Source organism: Perca fluviatilis, chromosome 5 (genome assembly GCF_010015445.1).
Source record: "Perca fluviatilis chromosome 5, GENO_Pfluv_1.0, whole genome shotgun sequence".
In the NCBI taxonomy this organism is placed as follows: Eukaryota; Metazoa; Chordata; class Actinopteri; order Perciformes; family Percidae; genus Perca; species Perca fluviatilis.
This window is the reverse complement of record NC_053116.1, coordinates 11009674-11034245: the sequence shown is the minus strand read 5'-3', so window position 1 is coordinate 11034245 and position 24572 is coordinate 11009674. Positions and strand designations below refer to the sequence as shown.

General features: G+C 44.7%; 1 protein-coding gene across 3 annotated transcripts in view; it reads left to right on the top strand.

The window, feature by feature from the left end:
- plxna2 (plexin A2) overlaps positions 1–24572 on the top strand; it is a 219493-nt gene that overhangs the window by 95065 nt on the left and 99856 nt on the right. For all 3 annotated transcript variants that reach the window (XM_039800088.1, XM_039800089.1, XM_039800090.1), the window contains exon 5: positions 19726–19826. In XM_039800088.1, coding sequence (XP_039656022.1) covers positions 19726–19826 — 101 coding nt within the window. The remainder of the gene's footprint in view (positions 1–19725; positions 19827–24572) is intronic.

The window sequence follows — 24572 nt, the reverse complement described above, 5'->3', positions numbered from 1 at the left end:
GTGGCTTTGGTCAGCGGCCAGTACGCAGAGCCGGGGCTATAATGTATTATTCATGGGTAACAATCAAGATTTAACATCTGAAAGGGTTTTTGAAGTGATACCTGTGGCGTGGCCTTAGTTCTGCCTTTTAGCTTTTTGAAAACCCCTTTTGAAAACACCTGAAAACACGAAACCTTAAAGTGGTTACGTTTTCATCGTGTCTTCTCAAGAAAAAGGAAAAAAATCTCGAGAAAAGAAGCAGGTGTTGACTTTGTAATGGAGCTCAATGGGGTTTTTTTGTAATGTTTTATAGCTGTGGCACACAAGAGTACATAATCGACACGAACAGACTTAATAGTGTTCCTAGTGAAATAGTGGCCGTCTAATTGCCAGCTCTTTATAAGATTAAGTGTGAAATTCTTGCTAGCATGACCAACTGAGGGATACTGAGCTGGCTTGTAAAACAGACTCGTCTTTCATGGACAGACAGTCCTCCCCCTATAGAGGCGTTCAGCCATGTGATGCTGTCACTCTCCAGTACACCCTCGGCTCTTTAGCAAACATTAAACCCCCTCAGCCTCCGATCCTCGTACGCCATCCTTCCTCCCTTACCCAGCTCCACGTATGGAACGGCAACATTACAGCTCGCAGATTATCAGAAAAGAAAAGAAGTCCTCTTTTTTTTATTTATTTTTTTAAGCCTGCCAATTTCTTCCAGGTGCTCAGCTGTGAAATTTGAAATCCATGCATGGATTCTTTCTTCTTTTTTTTTTTTTTAAACCTTTTTTTTTTTTTTTGTATGAGGCCTCTTCTTAACCTGTTCTTGCACCAAGCACCCCTACCCTCCTTTCCCTACGAGTTTTTCTGGGCCTCCTCCCTCCTTCTCCTTAGCCCCCCAGAACCTTTGTTTGGCTGGCGTGGTTAGATTGGGAGGAAATGGGTTCAGTGGTTATCAAGACAAGAGGAAATAGGATTCATTCTCACCTCGTCCAGATTAGCTGACATTCTACTGGCTCATCAAGCAGGACTTTGGTGTGTGTGACACGCTGATTTCATGTGTTAATGGCCATGGAGCACATGATGGCTCATAGCCAGCCCTTCCGCTGTGCACTGTAAGTGTTGCAGCTTGTGTAGACTTTTGAGAGAAAAAAAAGAAAATAGCGACTAGCAGCAGTGTTGGTGTAGAGCCTTTTGTTTCCCGGGGGCTTACTGTTTACACCCTCCACAACAAGCAGATTGGACTGGCTTATGCCCAGACCACTCATTCAAAGACTTAAATATCTGTGTATGTTGTGTGTTTTTCCAGATTTTCTTTTTCTTTTTTTTTTTACCCACCTGAAAGCCCAACTTTTATTCTAACCATCTATTTCAGAGCTTACTACGATGCTTTATTCAGCAGTCTTGGCAACGGTTCAGGCCACACTAATGGACACAGCAGTAGGGCAAACAAAGTCAAAATGGCACAGGTACAAAAAGATTAGCGCTTTGTGCGTACTTCTTCAGAGCCCCTCCTTCCTTTCCACTGTTTGTTAGTTTGCAGTCGGGGCTGAGTAGCGAAAGGGGTTTCCTGCGACTGCCTCAACAAGTGTGTGGCCTTGCCGTCCCTTGGCCCTGCGTCGGCCCCAGGGCAGTCTGGTTAGCTCGCAGCTGCCAGACAGGGAACAAGACCAGGGGTTTGACCACTGACCTTTTATCTTTCTCACCAATCTGTCCGTCAGTGACACTCGGACAAAGCGGCCCAATAACTCGACTACCCACCATTACAGCGCAGAGGGCAATCAAGAGGCAGCTCTCAGGATGAAAGAGCAATCAGTTTTAATGTGCAGTATTCCGTTCGCACTCTCTTCTCACTCCTTCCTAAGCCTTTTTCTGGCAATCCTTTTTTTTTTTTAACACAACTGAGGTTCAAAAACTGGATTTCAGAATTTTTTCTTCTCTTACCTCGGAATGCGAAATGCTTTTCTGCATCCCACAGGGTTTAAGAGATATCTTTCTCTCGCAAGTTCCTACTGTAAATGTTCCCAAATTCCCCTGTTGAATCCGTGGTTGGGTTTTAAGCCACATGAATGGGAGTTAAGAAGGATATTTTGTACCCAACTTAGGCTTTCGATTGAGTTCATAAGAGGTTTTTGGTTTACGTGGTACAACTGACCATTCACGAGGTGCCATATATGCCAGGCGACCATGAAGTCTACACAAGTGTTTGTTTATATGAGAGAAGTGACCTGAACAAAGGTCACTTCATCATGCACGAGGAAACTGTGATGCCATGTGCCAACATATGGACCACACATCTGCATCCCATTCCCACCCTCATCAGGGCTGATCATGAGAGGGGAACCGTGGCCACAGCTTACTAGCATCTATCTGTTTTTTCGACAGACCTCAACAACAGACAAACATCTCCGGGACGGCCCGCTATCAGTCAGACAGCAGACACTGGCCTTGATGGATTGGCCGTCATGTTTTATCTGGGATATAAGCGTGACGGCGGGGTCAGTTTGGCAACCATAGGGGTGAGGGCCAGCAAATCAATCGCACGGCTGCTTCCTTACCCAGGTGCTCAGCAGTTGGAAAGAGAGGGGGGGGGGGGCTGCAGCTTAGAACCTTGGGCTTAGATTCTTCCCTGCTTCCCTGACAGCTTCACTTGATATTGACACCTGGACAAATTAGGATAAATTCCCCTGTCAATACGCACATCCAATGTTATTGATGATGCCATTTAGCTTTTCATTCTGAGGCAACCACTTTCATCCCTGACCCACTTGTCAAGCTCCCTTAATCTTGAGCTTTGTGTGTGTGCGTCTTTATCCATGTGTAGTTTGGAGTAAATAAACTACAGTGAACGCACGTTGCTCTTACTTGGTGGTAGCTTACCCTTTAGTGTATTTTTTTTTTCTGTGTTTATTTTATGCATTTATTGTCCTAACCATCTATTTTTGTCTCTGTCCGTTCACTGCTTCTCCTGCCTAGGTTCAGTCTTGTCTGACTGCTCTTTTATTGTGAATTTAGAAATTAAAGGGTGGTTATCTCACTCTGGCTCCAGTCCCGTCCCCAAGTCCAATCACTTCACTGCCTGCCGATAAGTGTTTTCATTCATGCGATTTTTGCATCATATGACATCGCAGCTGTTGAGTGAAAAGTTGCGTGGTTTGAACTATTTGTCAGAGAAAAATTTCACTAATCAAATTCGCTCTCTCTACATGGTAGTTAATATGCGTGGCCATGTTGTGGGCGCCCCGTTTTTTCTGCCTGAATCAGACGTGTTGGAAGGTTTATGTGGATGTATGTTGACATGCATGTGTTTAGTTTAATGTATGTGCATGTTATCTGTTTATATGCTCTCCCTCGGTCAGGGGTTGTGGGAAGTTCAAGGGTTGACTGACTCTGTTCATCAAACCCAAGGGGTCACTCAGCAGGTCAGTTAGAGCCGCCCCTTCATTGAGTCATGTTTTCATAGCATCCATCTGCTTGACCACCGCTTGTCAGCTATTTCTTTCTCACGATGACCGATATAAGTATCCTTCCCCCTTTCCGCTATGTTCTAACCATGTTTTTCATGTCTGAATGTTGAGCCCTGTTTGCTCCCTCTGTGCTTGCCCACCTCACAAAGGCCCCTCATTTACATGAGTCCCTGAGCAGGCATTGTTAATTGACTTAAGCCAGGATTAGTGTTAATCAGGTTTTGTGCCCTGGAACCATTGGCCAATCCTAACCTCATTATTTGATAGCAGCACACGTCCTGTCAGCCCCGATCAAGCTGTTAATTAATAGAAGCCAGTGCACCCAGGTCCCAGCCTGAACCCCCTTCTCACCTTCTGTTTCCCTATCCATCCATCCCTCCCTCCCCCTTACCCTTCTCCCACCTTCACACCCAAGTCCCCTGCTATATCAGCAGAGGTCAATACGTAGTAACACACTGTACAAGCTGTGAATTTGTGTGGCCATGTAGCTCGACATCTCCAAATAAACTCAATAGTGTCGAGTCCAGTATGAATGGATTTCAAATAGGGCTGCAGCTAACGATTGTTGTCATTGTTGATTAATCTGTCAATTATTTTCTTGATTAATTGATTAGTTTTTTGGTCTATAAAATGTCAGAAAATGGTGAAAAATGGCAATGTGTGTCCCAAAGCCCAAGATGACGTCTGAAAATGTCTTATTTTGTCCACAACTCAAAGATATTAAGTTCACCGACTTTGTTTCATAAAGAATAACTCAAACCGATGAATCGATTATCAAAATAGTTGGCGATGACAACTAATCGATTCATCTTTGTATTAATCTTTCAAGACCCACATGAGAGACCCTATGGCGCATTAGTTTGGGTCTCGCGTTATGATCACGTCTGCACATCTCCTCAATACCAGCTAACCCCCCACCCCCACCCCCCAAGTCTCTCACTGGCCCCCTGACATATTATGAGATAATGAGGAAAAGGACAACTGATCCTTAGACTCGCTGACACCTCTGTCTCTGTCTGTCTGCAGTCTACCACAGTTTACCATTAGCCAGCTGACTGTTGCTACCACAAACGTAGCGCGTGAAAAAAAAAAAACTATTGTGTTGTGTGCACTTTTGCTACGTTTTTTTTGAACCGCAGGATAAATGCGTGTTTGAGTGGCAGAATGGGTGGGGTTGGGCAGTCTACGGTGTTTTATAAAGGCAACTAATTACAATTCTTTCTTTTTTCAAGCAAACATTGAAAAAATTAATCACTCTAAGCATCTTGCGTAGCAAACCTGTCCTTGAACTTGTGCAAAGCTCCTCATTAGATTCTAGAAAGAGCGCTGTTTATCCCAGATTAAGCTCCAGTTTCAGCCTCTAAACACAGCAACACGATATTAAGTAGAATTCAAAACAGCTTCCCTTTTTCTTCTTTCCTTTCTTTCATATGCGGGTGTATATACTATATGTGCTTTCAAATAGTCAGGTGTGTACGCTGTTCACATTTGTGCACGTAGTATATGTGTGTGCACGCACACTTTGTCTATTTGTGAATGTGAGCCAAAGAAACAGTCCAGGAGCCAACCTGCCAGAATAATCAACTCTATAATTAAGAGCTGTGAGTATGTCAACTGTCGTCACGTACCCCCCTTCTCTCTTTCTGTCTCTTTCACTCTCACTGTCTGTCTGCCTCTATAATGGCACTGCATTTGTCTGTTTCCTCCCTGCGCCTATGCAGAATGCTCATGACATTTATTGTGAAAGTAATGGCGGTGCTTCACTCCTCCTAATTGTAGGCTTTAATTGCAATAATTATTTACAAGCCTAATTAGAGCCTAGAGAGTGTCAGGGAGAAACACGAGTGCTGGTTGAAGGAATCACGACAGAGTTTGTCAGGAGCCAGGCGAAGAGTAAAGTGAATAGAGTGGCAAGGTTTGGTCTATAATTGGGGGAGGCCATGTCTGCAACTCTCACTGCCTCTCTCGCTTTCGCTGTCTCTTTTTGTGTGTGTCGGTCGCCTTCCTCGGGCTGCAATCACCAAGTGAAGTGCAGTGTAGTAGATTCTGAAGCTGAGCCCACACATCAGTGGATAGCAGCAGGCTCGGTCACCAGCACTGTGGTGAAGGTGTTTATTTAGAGGTCTCAGGCTGACTCTGTGGACTGATCTTTCCTGTTTTAGAGGGGCTGACAGCTCACTTCACTACACCACCAGCTGCCATCTAAAGGGGGGGGAATACGCGCACACACAAACACACACACACACATATACATACATACATACACACACATACACGCACATGTACATCTTATGTGCATTTGTCATGGAGTATATTTGTTGCTGTGTGGGTTCTTACCGGGGCCTTGGTTCATTTGCTGCAGTTTGGCAGACCCTCAGGAGGTCGTGTGTGTGTGTGTGTGTGTGTGTGTGTGTGTGTGTGTGTGTGTGTGTGTGTGTGTGTGTGTGTGTGTGTGTGTTTTACTGTGTGATGCGGTCATGCTGCCAGGTCTGCAATATGCTCTTTGTCTGTCCTTCACAAGGCCAGTCTTAGTAAACAGGCTACAGCAGGGGAGCTGCTGGTTTTGATGGGCTTCCCATGGCAGCTCTACCACTTCTTCTGCTCTCTCTCCATTTGCTTGAGTTGTGCAACATATTCCCTGATTTTTTCCCCAGTTCTTTCCCCCCTTTCTCTTCTCCTCTTCCCCTTTCTTCTTTCCTGTCAGTGCAGCGTCCGATGGGAGGACTCAATCCCACAATGCCATTCTCTTCTCCCCTGCGGCTCATTTTGACAAAGCTGTCAGCCTGAGCCCTGGTGATGGATGTAGTATTGTACAGCGTGCGTGCGTGCGTGTGTGTGTGTGTATTTTATGTGTTATATGTTTTTCGATTTAAGAATGAGCCAGGCATCCTATTTCTTGCTGTGCAGAAGAGTCATCCTCTGTTTACTCTTTTAGTTGATGTTGAGAGAGTAGTTTATATGGGCCTGGGTCTGTGTTTTTCTTAAGGAGTAAATGATAACATCCACACGAGTACAAGACAAAATGAGAGAAAATGCTTACTGCTACTGTTTAAGATGGTGGGCAAAGCTGTCCTCACGTGCTAACACCACACACACACACACCCACACACACACACATTCATTCATGTCTGCTCGTACGTATTCAGACACACATTCGGCTAAAGGACGAAGATGAATTTGCAGGGATGGATAACATATCTCTAATGCAATATTTGAGAGAAAATATTAGACGGAGCACAGGCTAGATAAGGCCGTTGATTTAAACAGTGCGTCTGCCGACAGCCTGTTGAAATATTACCCTTCTTGGCGACTTGTAAATCAGATATTTGGAGCCAGAAGGATCACATGGCAGTAACAGATAGGGCCACAGAGTTACGGATGTGTGGGGGATTTGGGATGGAAAAACTACACGACAGATTTGTGGTGGACAAATACTGTTACCTACACTTTGAATGAAAGGCAGCATGTTTAAAGTTCACACGTGGAACCAAAAGTACTGTATCCCTCAGAGGCTAAATGCTTATTTTATTTCACACTTTTCAAAAGCAACTGGGGAGCAGTTAATTTGGCTGCACAGAAGCAGCTGTCTGAGTGTCGTGGGATGAGATGGAGAAAGAGACGGAGGGGCGAGAGAGAAGAGAGACGAAGAGAGTGAGACACAAAGGCAGTTTGGGCTCATTATGTTGATTTTTCCTCTTCTGCCAAACAAAAAAGAAAAAAACACCCAGGCACTTTTAGACACACCACCGGAGATCAGTCCCTGCTTTCTTTCTCGTTCACACCCCACAGAGTTTCTTTATTGGCAAATCTAATAATTCTCTCCACTGCAGGAGCGTGTTTGCCCATAGCCTCTGTCTCTATATATTTCTTATGGAATCAAATTGGATTAAATCATAGGCTCTATTGTGGGGTCTGAGGAGGTCTGTCAGCCTCAGTAGTGCTTGTAGACTCTCATTAACGTATCACGACTGAAGTCCAGGTGAGGAATATTTTGCAGATGCAAGCTTGCACAGCACACATGCATACATGTATTCTTGCAGGCATGCTGCTCACAAATAAACAGACACATGCACACACACACACACACACACACACACACACACACACACACACACACACACACACACACACACACACACACACACGTATGTACACACCTAGTTTGGGATTAGATAAAGTGTATCTCACCACCTGAGCCTAGTTCTCAATGCCCCTCCTCCCTGTCTGTCTCTCTTTCTTATGTACACAGACTAACATTCATCCAGGCACACACACACACACACACACAACACACACACACACACACACACACACACACACACACACAACAAACATGCTTACACTCATGCACAAGCAACAGCCCTTAGAGCAGCAGGGTGTAACCAAACCCTTCATTTGTATGTACATCATGTACACTGGCAGAGACGCTGAGACAAAGAGAACAAACATCCTCACATGCATGCACACACACACACTGTTACACACATGCGCAGACACACACACATGCTCACAAAAAAAAAAACGTACACACTCTGACATGCACTGCGGAGTCCCTCTGTGGATCAGAATTCATTTCTGTCTTCTGCCTTCCCCTCCAAATCAATACCCCCGTTGGTCGACAGACATCCGTAAGTGTGCAAGAGAGGCTCCCTAGCCTTCACACCCTCCCCAAACACACACACACACACACACACACACACACACGCCTACTGTATGCCTGTTGATGTGTGATGGCCTCTGCTGCTTCCTTATTAACTCCTCACATGCTGACTGAAGCATACACCTCATTACTGGCTGCATTGGCAGTCGGAGATCCCACTGAGAGACACACAGACACATTGGACTAAGACAGACAGGCAAGAGATGCATAGAAAGACAAAGAGGTACAGTGAAGTGACGAACAACAAGAATGTCACGTAGACAAGCAGTCCAGGTGGGTAAAGAAATGGGTTAAGACAGGTAGATTGACAGACACAAAAAAAACAGTCAAAAGAGGCTCAATTGAATGCACACAGATAGGCGTAAATAAGATAAGACGTAAATAAATATTAAAATGAGTGAGACAGGTGGACATGCATTGTAACTTTGACCACCGTAGACGTGGGCTGACCTAGAGATATGGAGTGACAGCTACGGAAGGCAGAGTAACTACAGGTTGTTAATGCATTCTGTAAGTAGCACTCATAGAAACAAACTCACCTATGTGAATTCCACTATATATGCATTAAATGTCCCTTTACTGAAGGTTAAGCACACTTGAACTCCATTCTTTCACTACGTCAACCTTTTTACCAAAAGTGACTAAAGATTTTCCAACCCACTGCTAATGTTAATGAGTCATATTAGGCTGAAGTGGCTGCTTTTCAGACACCCTTTACCATTACCATTAGCGCCCAGTTTGTTATGTCTAATGGTGTCATCGCCAGGTAGGAATTCAGCTTGACAGAAATAAACTACATCTCCTTTTGACAAATAAAACTCCTATCCACAGGCTCCATTTGCAGTATGTTGCGAAAGTACTTCAGCCCACATAATACACATATTCAAAGTACTAAGACATATGTTTTAACCTGCAGTAAATTGCAAAGAGAAGAGGCATTTACAGTGTTGACACAAGTCGTGTCAGCTGAAATGAAACACCAAAATAAGGTTTAATCTAATATAAGCCTACTGAACCAGAATGTTTCATCACCATATCACCAAAAACAAAAAAAATTAAATTTATTATTGTGTCGGTGTGTCACTTTTCATAGCCGTCTTTGCACGAGTGGACATACTCGCACACACACATTTACACATCTAGGCACTTTCACAGCTCCCTGTTTCCATCTCTTAAATGTCAGTGTGGGCCTTTAAACCAGTTGCCAGTGAGCAAGCAGGGAAGAGGGGGGCTGAGAGTTCAAAGTGGTCAGGCAGCATGGATGTAATTTCCTCCTTTTAGCCCCCCGACTGAATTACTGAGCAAAGAGGCCACCTCAACTGGGAGCCGCAAAGGAGAGCGAACACGGGAGCACAGGCGAGTGGGTTCAGGAGGGATGGGGGGGCGGGAGTAGGGGAATAGATGGGGAGATAAGTGGAAAAGAAAGGCGAGAAAGGGCCAGGGAAACAGCCGTGGACTTTCCGGTCTTATCACCAGTATCCATCTTAACATCTTTACCTTGTATAAGAGGTGCACATGAGATGTGGAAAGGAGTAAAGACTGTGGGGGTTACATTAGCTGTGTATTATGCGAAGCCTTAAGTCATGCATAAGCAAATTAATGTTTTTTTTCCATGCAAGTGTTTTGCTACAGTAAGGTTAATAGTTGGCGCAGCATTCCATTAAGGTTGGTTATTAGGAGTGAAAAATGCATGTCATGGACTGACAAAAAAAAAATGACAACAACATGTAGCTGAAATTCGGATGTATCACCACGCTTCTGGTTTTTATGAACATCGTTTTTGATTTTTGAGTTATTGAACAGTGTTGGGAGCGTTTTAAAGCAGCCGGCACCAAGGGCTTTGAGATATATATATATATATATATATATATATATATATATATATATATATATATATATATATATATATATATATATATATATACAAAAACACATTCCAAGCACGTACACACACACACACACACAATCAAATCTCACACAAACACACCCACTTTTTCAGTCTAACCTGCTCCCCTCCGTGCCTTGCCCAAAAAGAGGATTGAAGCCATACATAATTGATACACTCCTAGCTGTATTGACTGGTTGGATTTTTTTTATCCTCCTCACTGGTCGATTCCCTCACTCCATTATTTCTACGCTGGCGCTACCTTCGCTGCCTCACATCCCCCTGTGACTCCTCCTTCTAGTCCTCTAGTCTGTAATAGCTAAACACACACACACACACACACACACACACACACACAAACGCACAGATGAGGAGACAGCCCCCTCTGCCTCCTCCACCTTCCTCATTGCCCATTGCGCCACTTTGTCTTTAATCCATACAGTTGGCCATCAGTCTAGGGGACACATGCTGAAATTCAATGCCGGTTTGTGCTAGTGTGTGTGCTCTGTGTGGTGTGTTGCACAGGGTCACTGTATAGGGGGAGAAAGGGTTTCTTGCCACCCAGAGCTGAGAGAGGGATCAATAATTTGTAGGTCGTAAAATGTGCATTTAAAGTTTTCAAAACAAATGCGACTTTCTGAAAATGTTGACACACTGCTGCAGGCTGTTCTCACGAATCATTCGTACATATAGCTACCAAAAGTAAAGCAATTCGTATGTACTCTACACATCTATTGCTCGAGGCACCACATTGACTGAGGCTGTATCGGAGCGCTGTGGTCTGTGTCGGGGTGGATGGGTGGGTCATAAAACACAGGGCAGGGCTTTCATGCGGGGGAGAGGAGTTTGTGTCATGGGGAAAACACAAGACTTTCCCCAGAAAACGCGTGTTTGTGTCGCAGGAGTACTACTCAAGGGGACCAGTGTTTTAATCCAAACCACAGTTTTTTTTTTTTTTTTTTCAAATCCTAACTAGTTGTTTTGGTGCCTGAACTTAACTGTCATCGCCGTATGACCGCCACCTTTTGTCGGCTAAACTCAACAGCAGTGGCCACTGAAAGGACCATCACTCCGCGGTGCCCTGTACCCGGCTCACAGTCACCTTTTCTCGGCTAAATTTAACTGGAGTGACCGCTAAACTTATCCTTCACGTGACCAGCTGGCAGTGGTCATTTCATAGGCTATCACACTAACTGTTGTGCATAAGTTTTCGAATGATATCATATGAACCCATTCATGAGAATGCGTTTACTGCTTTGCTATCGGAGATGAACTAAACAGAGGATCTCTGGTGAAAACGGATGAGGCAACTAGTATAATGGTATCTAAAACATATGTTTGTGATTTATATCCTATAACTGATCAGTAAGTTGTTGTGTGAAAGGATAAATATTAGGTCTTTAGAGACAGATGTTTGGGATGGATTGAATAATGGAGGTGTGGATCAACCTAAATATCCCTACAGAAATGGCACGCTATGTTACAATCTGTCATAATTTTAGGAATAGTCCAGTGGCATATTTGTTCCGAAAGCACTTCCATGTCATTTGAAGTAAGCAGAAGAAGAGCTTGGATGTCTGCGAGCAACAAAAACCACCATGGCTGGACAGACGAACACACGAGCACCACCTACAGAAACCCGTGTCCGCAGAAAATCCTTCAGAAAAGACGCCAAGGTCTTGGCCGCATGCATTCCACCACAGACGCCACAACAATGACTGCTCATCACAAGAAGAAAACATTGAACCGTATTATTACCACTTTAGATATGCGGTTATCGTTCCTGCGCCAGCGTTAACACATAATGGCCAGTCGGCTTCAGAGTTCAAACGGCGGTCAGGAGGCGCACGCCTGACCTGTTCCTCGCCTTCTTTTCCTGCCTGGCAGTTTGTCCCCGACCAGTCTGTTACTTCTGATGAGCTGCCAGGGACCAGGCCTGCCCAGGACCGACGGGGTACGGGGCGGGGGGTTTAAAGCCCTAAAATGGGGTTCAGGTGGGGGCGTTGTTGGGCTACCGATGCACTTTGGCATGGGGATTTGGAAACGGCAGTTCTGCTTGATCAAAGTGTGATAGCTAGATATCCACCATACTCTAGTATCAATTCAGAGAGAGTTATTGTAGCTGCCCCCCTCGTTGTCTTTCAGTCTTTAAATCCAGCCTGTGTGGTGCTACTGTGTCTTGATGTTTTCAATTGACCCAAATCTAGGAGCTCTGGCCAAATCCAATAAACAAAATGTGTGTGTGTGTGTGTGTGTGTGTGTGTGTGTGTGTGTGTGTGTGTGTGTGTGTGTGTGTGTGTGTGTGTTCTTTCTCTTTGTGTGGGTGAATAGACAGAGAGAAATAGGGGAGTGATGGGCCGAGAGAGCTAGCTGTGACAATAAAGGTTAAAAGCTCCCATTTTCACACCAAATCATTTTTGGAGTATGCAATATGGCTGTTTGTAGATGAGGCGAGCTGTATCGTTTCATTTTGCTCCAGCCTTTTCTTTCTCCCAGGTTTAGCCTCTTAAAATCAATAAATGCTATCTACTCTGAATGCTATCTCCTGTGCTTTAAAATCAGTTATTCTGAAAACCACCCAATATAAAAAAAAAAAAAAATAAAAAAAAAAAAGGGGCTGACCTTCAGAAAACACACAATAGTAGTCTACGTCCCATTGAATTCTCCCTCCTACCATTTATTACGGAATCTATCCCGCATCACTGCTGTAGATAGTTCTTTAATAAATGGTATACAGTAGAAGGAAATCAATATTGCGTATTTCTACACAAAACTTGTTTCTCTCTCAAACTGCTTGTCAGAGAGCCCCCCTGACATCTGTTACAAGAACACCAAAAACAAGTATTCTAAAAGAAATGCATTAACGGTGGAACTGAGCGGTAGATAGCAACAGCACATCTCCGGGGTATAAAGGTTGTAGTTTTGTTGATGCACTCGATGAGGAGGATTTTTTTATGTGTAGCCATTAATGTGTACATGTGGTTGTAATTAATTACTTTTACACATTTGCTCTTGGAATGTGGGTTTTAAGCCGTCATCAAAGCTCCCAGCTGTTGTGGTGTCCTTGCACAGTCCACTCAAGGCCTCCCAAGGGATCAGCACCCGCGCACCCCGAACAACCACACAAATGCCTCGGCTCTGTCCTTAATCACGCTGGGTTTAATTGGTGCGAGTCTGGAGGCCTGATTCTCCTCGGACCAGCCACAACAATTCAACAGAACCCCACAACTCTCCTCTCAGGGCCAGCCAGGCTTAGGATGAGATATTGATGATTGGCTTGAACCACTCACTGGCCTTAACTCTCAGACTGCAAAAAAAAAAAAAACACCTAGAAAAGTAATTTATTCCGATTTTCACTGTTACAAATTCCTGTAACAAGGTCAAAAGGGTGAGATAGCCCTTGCTTTCAATGCAGAGTTGAGTCCGTGTTACTGTGAGAGAATGCTATCCTTTGGGGGGGTGGATGTCAACAAGCTGTGCCACAACACTGCAGAGTGGATTTGTTTGGGTCTTAGAGTACAGTGGGGAGGATTTTGTGAGTTGAGGAAAAGAGAGGACCAGAAAGAGGAGGAGAGAGCGGGAAAGAGACGAGGGAGATGTGGCTGCTGTCCTTAGGAGGGGCCTCAGTGGGATTACTAGAGCAGATTAAAGAGTGGCTGCTCAGGGAAATGGCTCAGCCGTCCTAGTGTACTTAGCCTGGACACAGGAACCACTGGCTGCCGGGTCACTGTGGGACTGAGAGACTCAGGGGCATGCTGCTTTCATTGGTTTTCATTCATTCAGCAGCAAGTATTTGCTCTGCTTTTGTGCCTTTGTCATTAAGCCCCCTCAAACACACACACACTCACACACTGATACCCCTCCTATGCTTTCCTTCTTTCTCTCTCTGCTGGAATGGGTATTGTGTTCATGATCGATGTGCCTCATTCCAGTGACGAGGTAGCCTGGCTAACTGTCATTAAAAATGGATAGGGTGTAGGGGAGTTGTGTGTGTGTGTGTGTGTGTGTGTGTGTGTGTGTGTGTGTGTGTGTGTGTGTGTGTGTGTGTGTGTGTGTGTGTGTGTGTGTGTGTGTGTGTGTGTGTGTGTGTGTGTGTGTGTGTGTGTGTGTGTGTGTGTGTGTGTGTGTGTGTGTGTGTGTACATGTTTAAAAGGAGGTGTAGGTGGCAGGAAGTCCCAGAGGTGCCAGCTGTTTACCGTGCACCGCTGAAGGTTTTGAAGGTTGGAGGGAGTGGTGGTGGACGTGGGGGTGTTCCTGAGGTCAGAGCCAGGCCTGTTGCCTTGGCAACAGCTTGCAAAATAGCTTCCTCTGAATTACTGGTGACGGTGGGATTTTTCTCTTTCTGCGGCTTTCTCTCTTGCTCAGCATGGCGAGGCACATCTGGCACCACAGAGACTAGGTCTCATCAGAACACAAAGCAATGGGCCATTTCCACTCTGCCCTGTCCTCCTTTTATCCCCCCCCCAGTCTTTTTTTTTTTGTTGTTGTCTTCTTTTCCTGTCCTGCCCCTGTGCCCCCATCCATCACAGAGGTGCAGTGAGCATGGCTGGGTCTGAGGGCAGCAGGGCAGAGGAGCTGAAATGGAGCCACCATTCACAGGTGGCCAGAAATAACGGTGGAAAATATGTGTAGTTAGAAATTTTATCCTCCGGCCTTTTTTCTCAAGGCGGGAGCAAGTTTTATTATGCAATTCACACACCTCTATTTCTCTGGAATTCTCTTCTCTGAAGTTGTTGTTCTCGACACACAACTGCAACGATCCATTATTATTGAAAATTACACAATGAAAGTTCTCATGTCAGGAGTTGCCGGATTGAATTAAGAAGACTTTATTACACAATGTTACTCACATTAGGTTACATTAAAATAAATGTTTTTTCTTTTTTTATCCAACTGCTGTTCTTGAATCAATGATTTAGGTTGATTTGAACTTTTCTATTTTTGCATTAAAATCTCACCCAGTGATGCCTTAAGGCTGGGCTTTATTACTTGTGCCCAAATCCCTATAGGGTTCAGTACAAGAGAAGACACCCCTGGTTTAGTGAACGCTTGGCAATAATAACAGAAACTGAAGCCTATTCAGCATGAGCCTTTGAAAGAGAGGAAGCTGTTGTTTTAACCCGCGGCCGTCAGTCAGTCCCCCAGATTGCTCCAGTCTGCGACTCCACTGTAGCCTCTCTGGTTGAATAACCCCCTGCTAAGGTCATCTTAAGCAGGAATTTTATTAGCATTCATTTACCAGAGCGCAGTACTTCTCACCGACAATGCTCAGTCTACCTCAGGTCAGCTGTGGGTACGAATATGTTCTCGGGAAACCGAGACAGACAGCCGAGAAAGTCGGAGGCATTATCAGACCGTGCGCTGCGCTTCTTTGTCTGCCTTGAAAACACAGGAACAACAATCTGCACATCCGTTATGGCGCTGTGCATGTGTGCCTACAAACGCGCACACGCGCACAGTGGGAGAAGGGGCTTCATTGTGCAGCCCTGCTGTGTTGAGTGACTGTAGCGTGTGCTGGGCAACAGCTGCTGTGATCCCCCGCAAACCCTCTCTCACACCTCACCTCCACAACTGGCCCATGCTGGTCTAAACATCAACGCACTCTCTCTCACAAACACGCACACAGACAAATACTGTATATACAGCAGCACAGATATATACACACTGTATCTCTTTTTCTGTGCTTTTTCAGTTCTCAGATGTTTGTTTTTCTGTTTCCCTCACTCTCCCTCTACCATATAGCGCCCCCACCACCTTTTTGTGTGTTTCAGTCCATGTGCCTGTGTCTGTCACCCCCCCCCCCCACTACTCCCTGACTTTCCCCCCGCTGACAGCTGTCTCCACACTGTAACCCTTTCATGGAGCTGGGCCTCTGTGAAAGTTATACTATATAAAGTTTCACCAGCCTCGCACATGTTTTTTGGGGTTAAGAGGGATTCACTTAGAGACTTTGAGGTACATACATGCACCGACTGAGTTGACTGTCTCCCCAGCCAAGTCTCGTTCCTGGTGGGCCTGTTTGTCATCAGTTGCAGCTTCTGCTGCTGATGTGACCCCGTCTGCAGCTCATTACAGCGTGCCACCTGTTTGTCCTGAAGCTACGCGAAACACACACGCACACACACACGTACGCGCAGACAAATAGTTTGTTGAGGTGACAGGGGGTTAATCTAACAGGGGTGTCCACGGCGGAGCTGCCACACAGTGCAGGGACCGTCAACGTCCCACCGTGTCAATGGCTTTCTTTGTCCCCCCTGGGCCCGTCTTTCTGTTGCCGCAGGGTTTAGGAGCAGGCAGACAGGTGGAGGGTTATTAAGCTTTTGAAGACCAAACAAAGAAGAAAAGATATAGGCTGGAGCCCATATAGCTCAGTTTTCACAGCAACTGACAGTTTTGCCAACGCCAGCTTTTCATTCGCCATTGCAATAGCAGGCCCACGTTACAAATTTTGCTGTCGGCTGTTTTGTTTTTTTTGATACTTTGTAATAAAGAAAAGCCTTTGAGGGACACCCAGCTGTTATCTCTCTCCAGCTGACAGTTAATTTCAGCCCGCGTTGCTAACAGCAATTAATATCACCCAGTTGTGGGCGATTTGCACAGGGTTTGAGAAACATTTAAAAGGTGTTATTTGCACCCTTCATTCACTCCCCCGCATTTTGCAGAGGAGCCACTTACGAGGCATTCATCTAAGCCTGAAGGTTTGGAGCTGAACGGGGCACACACTGTCAGGGTGTGCTGTCATTATCCTACAAGGCGATTGCCAGGAAATTGGAAGACAGACAGGAGTGAAAATGAATCTGTGTCAGACTCTGAAATTCAGACTCTTCTTGTGCCTCTGTTCATCATGCTGTGCAGTATGTGTGTATGTTTACTCCTGCTGACACAGTGAGATGCAGGTGTGACCAGGGCAACCCCATGGGACACGCACACACACACACGCACACACACACACACACACACACACACACACACACACACACATACACACACTGATGTCCAGATCGCACAGACCTGTGTTCTGCACAAACAGACTGAGGGCCATGTGGCTGATCAGAGCATTGGCAGGCAGACAGACAGACAGACAGACAGACCGACAGACACAGACACAGCTAGATTCACACACACACACACACACACACTCACACTCACACTCATATATAACTGACAGAAGGATGAGTGCGTTTTAGGTAGCAGCTGAAAACAGGCCCAGCCTGTGGATCACACAACTCTGCTGACACACACTCAGTACTTGGCTATCTGAGGAGATGTATGATTTGATTCAAGAGTCAACATTCAAAATACTTTATTAATCCCACAATGGGGAAATTCACAATGTTACAGCAGCAAGGTATAGTGCAAAAAAACGTTAAAAAAAAAAATATATCACTGAAGATGAACAAAATAAATAAATATAAGTGAAGAGAAAGACTTTTAGTGCTTCTCCCCTGCGTTGTGGTTACATATAGTATTTAAATTCTCAACTCTGTATTTTCATAAGTTTAATGTCAATGGCTTAAGCACAAGGATGTTTGCTCTTTATTCAAATGATTGTCCAACGGCCCTGTGTGGATTAGTGTGGATTCGTGGGTATGGAGTGTGTTTGCTTTACACTGAAAGTGCTTATTTAAATTCTTTGCTGTTGACACTTTCAACATGTTTAGCTTTGAAATACCAACGTTCTATCCCATTCATTCACATCTTTAAAAAACAACTTACAGTACAACATTAATAATTACTTTTCAGTTTTACAGTTATGCTGCTGTCATGTATTTGATAAACAAAGCTGATCTTTACACATGCTTGTGGGAAAAAGGTAGCCCTAGTGTTAATATATTTTTTTATATAGTTCTACTGTACTTATTAGGGCTGGGTTAAAATGATCCATTCTCCAATTAAAATCAGTCTTTGTTTGAGTGATCCGATATGGATTCATAAAATCCAGAATTTTAATATATGCCTTTTCACCATGGGTGTATAAGTAAAAAGTACTTTAAACTAACTTTTTGGGGGTCAATTTTAATTTAATTGAAATTAAAACAAACTGTTGCATTATAAAAATATATTTTAGGGTTGCTTCTTGCTTGTACAGTTTACAGCATAAGTTCTCTGAGCTTTAATATCCAAGCAAAATTGGTATTGTAAGTGTAATTTCCCTAACCTAATTGATAGAGAATGGAATCGTAAATGGAATCGAATTGGGACTCTGTGAATCGGAATCCAATCGATTCGGGAAATCATTGGCGATACCCAGCCCTAGTAGTTATACTTTTCTAATAAAGTTGAACCTGACAGTAGCTGGTGAAAAACCGCCCCGTTATTCTTAATTACTTTTCCAGTTTGTAATCAAGTTGGACTTGAGCAAAACGTCTGTCCCTCCTCCTCCTCCTCCTCCTCCTCCTCCTCCTCCTCCATGTGTAGGTGTGTTTGCACAGGCTCTCCCCAGGTGGACAGGTGCCCTGGTGCAGACAAGAGCCTATTGATGGCAGAGAAACAGCTTCCTCTGGCCAACTGATCCCACCTGCTCACCGCTGTTTCTCTGGCTTAAGATAAAGGCAACAGTTGCCTGTGCAGTTGACGTCTCGCACGTTGACACGCAGGGGCACAAGTGCACCCAAACATTTGAGTCCCATCATCCCCTGCTCTACAATGGGTCAACATAAAACATTAACATTGTTGTAATAACATAGAATTATCATATTTAAATGCTGCCAATACAGAGGCGAATTCCCTACTCTTCCGGTGGACCCCATTAGGATTTTTTTTATTTCGGAAAAAAATAGGTACTGTAGTGAACGGGGAGAGAGACAAATTATTTTAGGATCCCGTTTGAATTGAGCCATGAATTACACATATGATGTTTGTCAGTTTAAAAGAGAATTTTGCAACTGAAGAAGGTCTCAGTTAATAGTAGTACCACTTAGTTTAATGTGAAACCGCTCCGGGAACTACATGTCTCGTCTCGGCGATATACGACCCCTTGCTCGCCCCCTCGCTAGCTTAGCTCGGTTCCGCAACGCGTGTAACGTTATCTTACCTGATGTGTGTTACCCAGCGTCTTTTATCAGCCGGGAAGAGAGAGAACGAGCGAGATCCGTTGCCTTTGTGAGTAACTTTTACATCCCGCTACGAAACACCCAAAACGCGGTGGCTTCACTGTGAAGTGTGTAGTCTTTCTTATTACGCATATTCACAGTCTTATACTTCAACCGTTTTACAACAAACTAAGACTTTGTTGCATCGGAAAATTACCTTTTTAAACTGACAAACATCATATGTGTAATTCACCGCTCAATTCAAACGGGATCAAAAAAAGAATTAGTATCTCCCCAATGAACTACCATACATAATTATTTTCTGAAATAAGGTGCTATGGTGGTCCACAGGAATGGGGAAGGACTTTGGCTCTCTATAAATGAAGAGGTTTGGTTTTGTTTCATGTATCTGAAGTAATATACTATGTAAGTAAATACTTGTCCAATACTTGTTAGTGTGTGACTGACTGAGCGTTCCTTTAGCGCACACAAACACACACACATACCCAGAGGCTTCTTTTTTTTGCATCATATGATGTGTGTTGTGCTGCACTTTGACCCAGGGGCGGGGCTAGAAGGTGGAGTGCAGGGGTGGTATATTGTGTTGTTTTATCCTATCCAATATTTCTCCCCTCCCCCCCAGCCCTTCCTTGACACTTAAAAAAAATCCCCTGCTTTAACCCTGGCCCTTTCATGTGCTTTCAGGTTACCCAAGTTCCGATCGAGTCCTGCGAGCAGTACGGGACCTGTGGAGAGTGTTTGAGCTCCGGGGACCCACACTGCGGTTGGTGTGTCCTGCATAATATGTGAGTATGGCTCAATCATCTTCCAGTCAGTTTGCAGATACTTTACATACAGATTTTGTTAGACATCTTCCAAAGTGGCCCCTCTCACAAAGGCAGGCAGGTTTTTTTCCTCATGTTTACTTTACATCAAATGGAGTATGAGGATAGGAGACGGTGTCTGTCTGGATATGGACAGTTGTGCCTCAGAGGTGCAGAGCCGGTTCAGAGCGACTTGCCGCTGCCATAGTGACTACTGCCCTGTTCTGACATGACTTGATATTAACAGGAAATGAAACCATTCAATCGGTGTACGACTTACTGGAATTTGAAAAGACACACAAGAACAGACCAAAAAGACTCATCATTTGACGAGTTCTCCTGCTTCCAACTACCATATATGCATGTTGCTGTGTCTCTCTGCATGTTAAATGAACATCTGGTGAAGCCGAAATATATTTGTGGTGCCTGTTCCGAGCAAGTCGGAAGATATTTACCTTTCACTGAAAGAAAGAAAGAAAAAAAAAAAAACAGCAGTCATAAGAATTAGCATAGAAGCCATGAGTGACACCTGCTGGCGCTGAAACGTTACTGCAACAAAACTAACTTCTAGAAAGCCAGACAGGAGGAAAAATTTCATTTTTTTATTTAATAAATGAGCTTGAAAAACAGGTATATTTGTTGTATTTTGGGTATGAGTCATTCATCTTTAAATTTAACTTATTAGATGAAAGGATGGAGAGGGTATACTGGGACACAACATGAATACAACTCACTACTAAAGAAGCTGAAAGACATACTATGCTCTGTCTCCATCTTCCCCTCTTTGTTTCTTAAGCACACACATACTCTCATCAGTCTCCGTTTCTTTTCAGCTTCTATGTCTTGAATTCCCCACTTACAGCCCCTCCTGAATGCAACCCCTCTCTCTAAAGGTATAGCTGAATATTTGTGTGTGTCAGAGCCCTGCCGCAATCATCATTATCGTGATGGCGGGCCCGGCAAAGTGCACTTAAAGTAATTTACATCACTCCAAAGCTGGGACAGGACAAATAATTGCCTCACGACAAGGTAATTCAGCATGTGCCTGCCGAGGTACAGGAGGGGCCAGCTAAAGCTCCGTATTCTCTGCAGTCTGCGTGCCTTCACACAGGGATCATTTACCACAACATTAGCCTCCGTGCTAGGCTGTTAATCATATGCTTTTGTGTAGGTGTAATAGGGAATGAAGTAATTTAGGTTAGTAGGAATTTGAATCCACAGCGTGATGCTAAAAGGTGATTTTTTCTTTTTTTTTTAAGCTGTTCTGGTGAAAGCAGCTGTGAGGCGGGAACAGCTGTTTGGTGTGTAAATGCCTTCTTGAGTCAGTGCGCGGGGGCTTGTGTCTGAATGTGTGTGCACGTGTGCGTGCGCACGTGGGTTTGATTTTTGTGTACAAGCACAAACACTTGTGTGGACCGCTGTACTGTACCGTGGGGAGAAAAGGTCAGCACCCCGATTCGCGTCAGATCAGCCATCTGTTCTCTCAGTGCAGCGGACCCTCGTGCCACCTGTCTCTGGCCCTAATACCCCTTTCTCTGTCCTGACCCTGCAATGAGTGTGGCAGGACCCCTGTCAGCTCTGGCTGAGTTACCGCAGAGAGGAGAAGAAGTTAAAGGAGGAATAGTTGTTCTCTCTGCTGCTCGTGTGGACTTCTGTGGACTTGCATGTGCATTTCCGCATAATAAACGGAGGATGCAAATGCCAGGGATTAAATAAAAAAACGAAACGAAAATATGCGATTGAGCTTCTTCTACTGTAGACAAAGCATTCATGTCATTGCATAAGTGGGGTGTTTGGGGTGTACGTAACTGCTTAGTCCCCGGTTCAAATCCAGACACGCCTCACTTTCTATAGTAGCGGCTGAAATAAAACATCACAGATCAAAAAAGACATCTCTTATGTGGGAAGCAGCATTGAAATGTAATGGAGTTGCAGGTGCTCAATTAATTATGTAATCTTGTCAAGTCCTCTTGAACTACTCGCAAGAGAGTTGATGGAAATGGGCACTTATTTGCCCTGACGTTTAGACATTTGCACAGGATTTTAATGGAAACACAACTAACGACTTAGCAAAGTAAAATGAGATAATACCTGTGGACCTGAAAGGGGTTAGCTACATGGGTTTAGTTAGCACTAGGACCGCATGAATGTACAACCTAACCAAGAGTAGAAGGAAGTATCTGTCAAATACCGCTGGAGAAAAGCAGCTGCGCCCTTCTGGTAAAGAGCTCCTCTTATCCCACACAACCAAAATTACATTTCTTGCCAGCCGTGGTGCCATCCACAGCTGTGATCCCTACCGCTTCCCTCTGCCCCCTTTTCCTTCCATTTCTCCAGTTCTTCATCATCTATCCCTGAGCCACTGTTGGTTTTATAAAATGATCTTTCTCTCCCTCTCCCATGTTTGCGTGCACCTCCCTTACGGCAAAGCTAGCACGTAAGCTATGCCACTCATCTCCTCTCAGCTCACTGCCGCGCTGTCTCCCATTTAGACACTCTTCCCTCTGGAATAAGCTCTTCCTCACTCCAGAGATGGTTGGCTTGCCACACACCAACACCCATCACTTTGATCACCCCCCCCTCCCCCTCCCTCCTTCTACAGCTGCCATCCACAATATCCATCCTCTTTTCTCCTCCTCCAAACACTGTGCCCCCCCCCTATTTTCTTTATGTTTGTGCTCGGACGCTCATTGAAGTGCAGCATTCTAAGGTGGCTAATTAGGAACATAGGAGGACATTAGGTTGGTTTGCGATGATGAGGAGAAGGAGAGAATGCGAGGGAGGCTTTGGGCTGGCCAGGAGTGGCGTCTCTGTCTTCCCTGTCTTTCTGCTCTCTTTCTTCTTCCTCTGATTCAGTGTGGTGTGAGACTCTAAAGTCCTTTAATTACCAGCAGCTGCTAGGCATCCACTGAATGCACGAAGAATAGGAGGGGGGGGGGGGGAAGAATGAGGGGAAGAGAATGAGAGAGGGAGAGAGTGTTTGATGCCGCACACTCATCGGCCCACAAAACAGAGTAGCGTTTTTGATTGCGGCTCAAAGGGAGCTCATCATCTCGAGCGCTCTCCAGTCGCAGTCCTGTGAATGGGTGGTTCAGCCTCCGTCTGACCACAATCCAAAAACACGGAGCTGCGGCGATGCTTTGTCTCCGTCGCTCCCTGCTTCTCATCGCCGTTAGATTAGCTCTCTAATCATCATGCCCCAAAAAAAGAGGCTTTTCCATCTCAAAATGTCACTACTACCACATCACTCTGTTCTCCCTCCATCCGCTCAGCCAGCTCACACATTCCAGGAGAAGGTTTTGTTGAGATTTGTCAGGATTAGTGTGGACACTCTGTCTTAAGGGCTGAGATCCAGTGACAAGGTCAGCAGTTGACCAGTGTAGCGAGTTTTGCTATAATACTGTTCATTATAAGAGTTACATCTCGACTGAAGTAGTGAATGATTATGTAGTCTGGATCAACGCAAGTACATTTCCAGGATAATTGCCTGACGCACGTCCCTCACCTACCGCTACTCTCTGTGTGTCGCCGTTCTCAAACTCTGTTCGCTTCGGGAAACAACGACAACCTTCGAGCTAGCAAGCTACACGCTGAAAATGGCGAGTTTAGAAGAAAATGTGGTTTGTGCAATAAGATCGGCCTGCGTGGCTCTTTCGCTGAATGATGGTAAAGATTTACAAAGAATAAGTTTACAGCATTTCCTCTCTAACTGGGACGTTTCGGGACCGATTGGTGGGATTGCTGTGGACGAAGAACACACCGGGATACACTAGTTAGAGCTAATGAGGTTTAACCATGTATCCGCTAATTTAAATAGCTCACGTCGCTGTATTGTGTCAACAGTTAACTTCATTTAATATTGTATGTGGCGTTTTCTTTTGCGGGGTGCAAATGTTCCACCAAAATGAGTTCCTTCCCGAGACTATTTTGCAGAGCCACCGCCGCTGCGTCCGGAGCTTAGCGCCGCCCAAGACCATTGTGATTGGTTTAAAGAAATGCAAACAACCCAGAGCGGTTTTTTTTTTCTCCTATCCTAGAATGTATATGTGGTGTGGTGTAGCCAGACCTTACTCCACAGCGCTGTGGGGATAGGTCTGGCAATGCGAGACTAATGATCATGTGATATGTGCCGAGGAAATTCTGTTCAGTATGTCGAAATCAGCGCTAGTTTGTTGTGTGGATGACAGCTTAGGGCTATTGGTGTAGTAGGCCCCAGCAGACAGTGAGTCAGCATTTGAAGGTTGCTCTAAGCAGAATAACATATTACTACTACACTGTGATTCTGCATTGCATTGTACTGTCAGTCTGCATGTGGCTGAACTGCTCAGATCTGTTTCAGTAACAACCCACACAGCAGCCTGAACGGCACAGCTGTCCACTTGTCTCAAATTGGTGTTATGAGCTTAAACGCTGTCAAACCCTTTTGTTTAGCATCCTGGTTCGGAGCACATTATATGGGTACATTTTGTCAACTGCAAGAGACAGGGTTTGGGACACAGACAATTCTTTAACAGACCCATGGTTTTAAGAGAAAGGAGGTAGGGATTTCAGACAAGAAGTCATTTAGCAACTTAAAACCAGACGCCACAGCCCTATTTTTATAACTACAAGTGATTTTTTTTTTTTTTTTTTTCACGCAATCATTACACTCCTACGAATGACGTCAAACAGCAGCCATAAAATCTCCTCTAATTTACCAGTGGCAACAACAATTAGCCCAGCAATGAA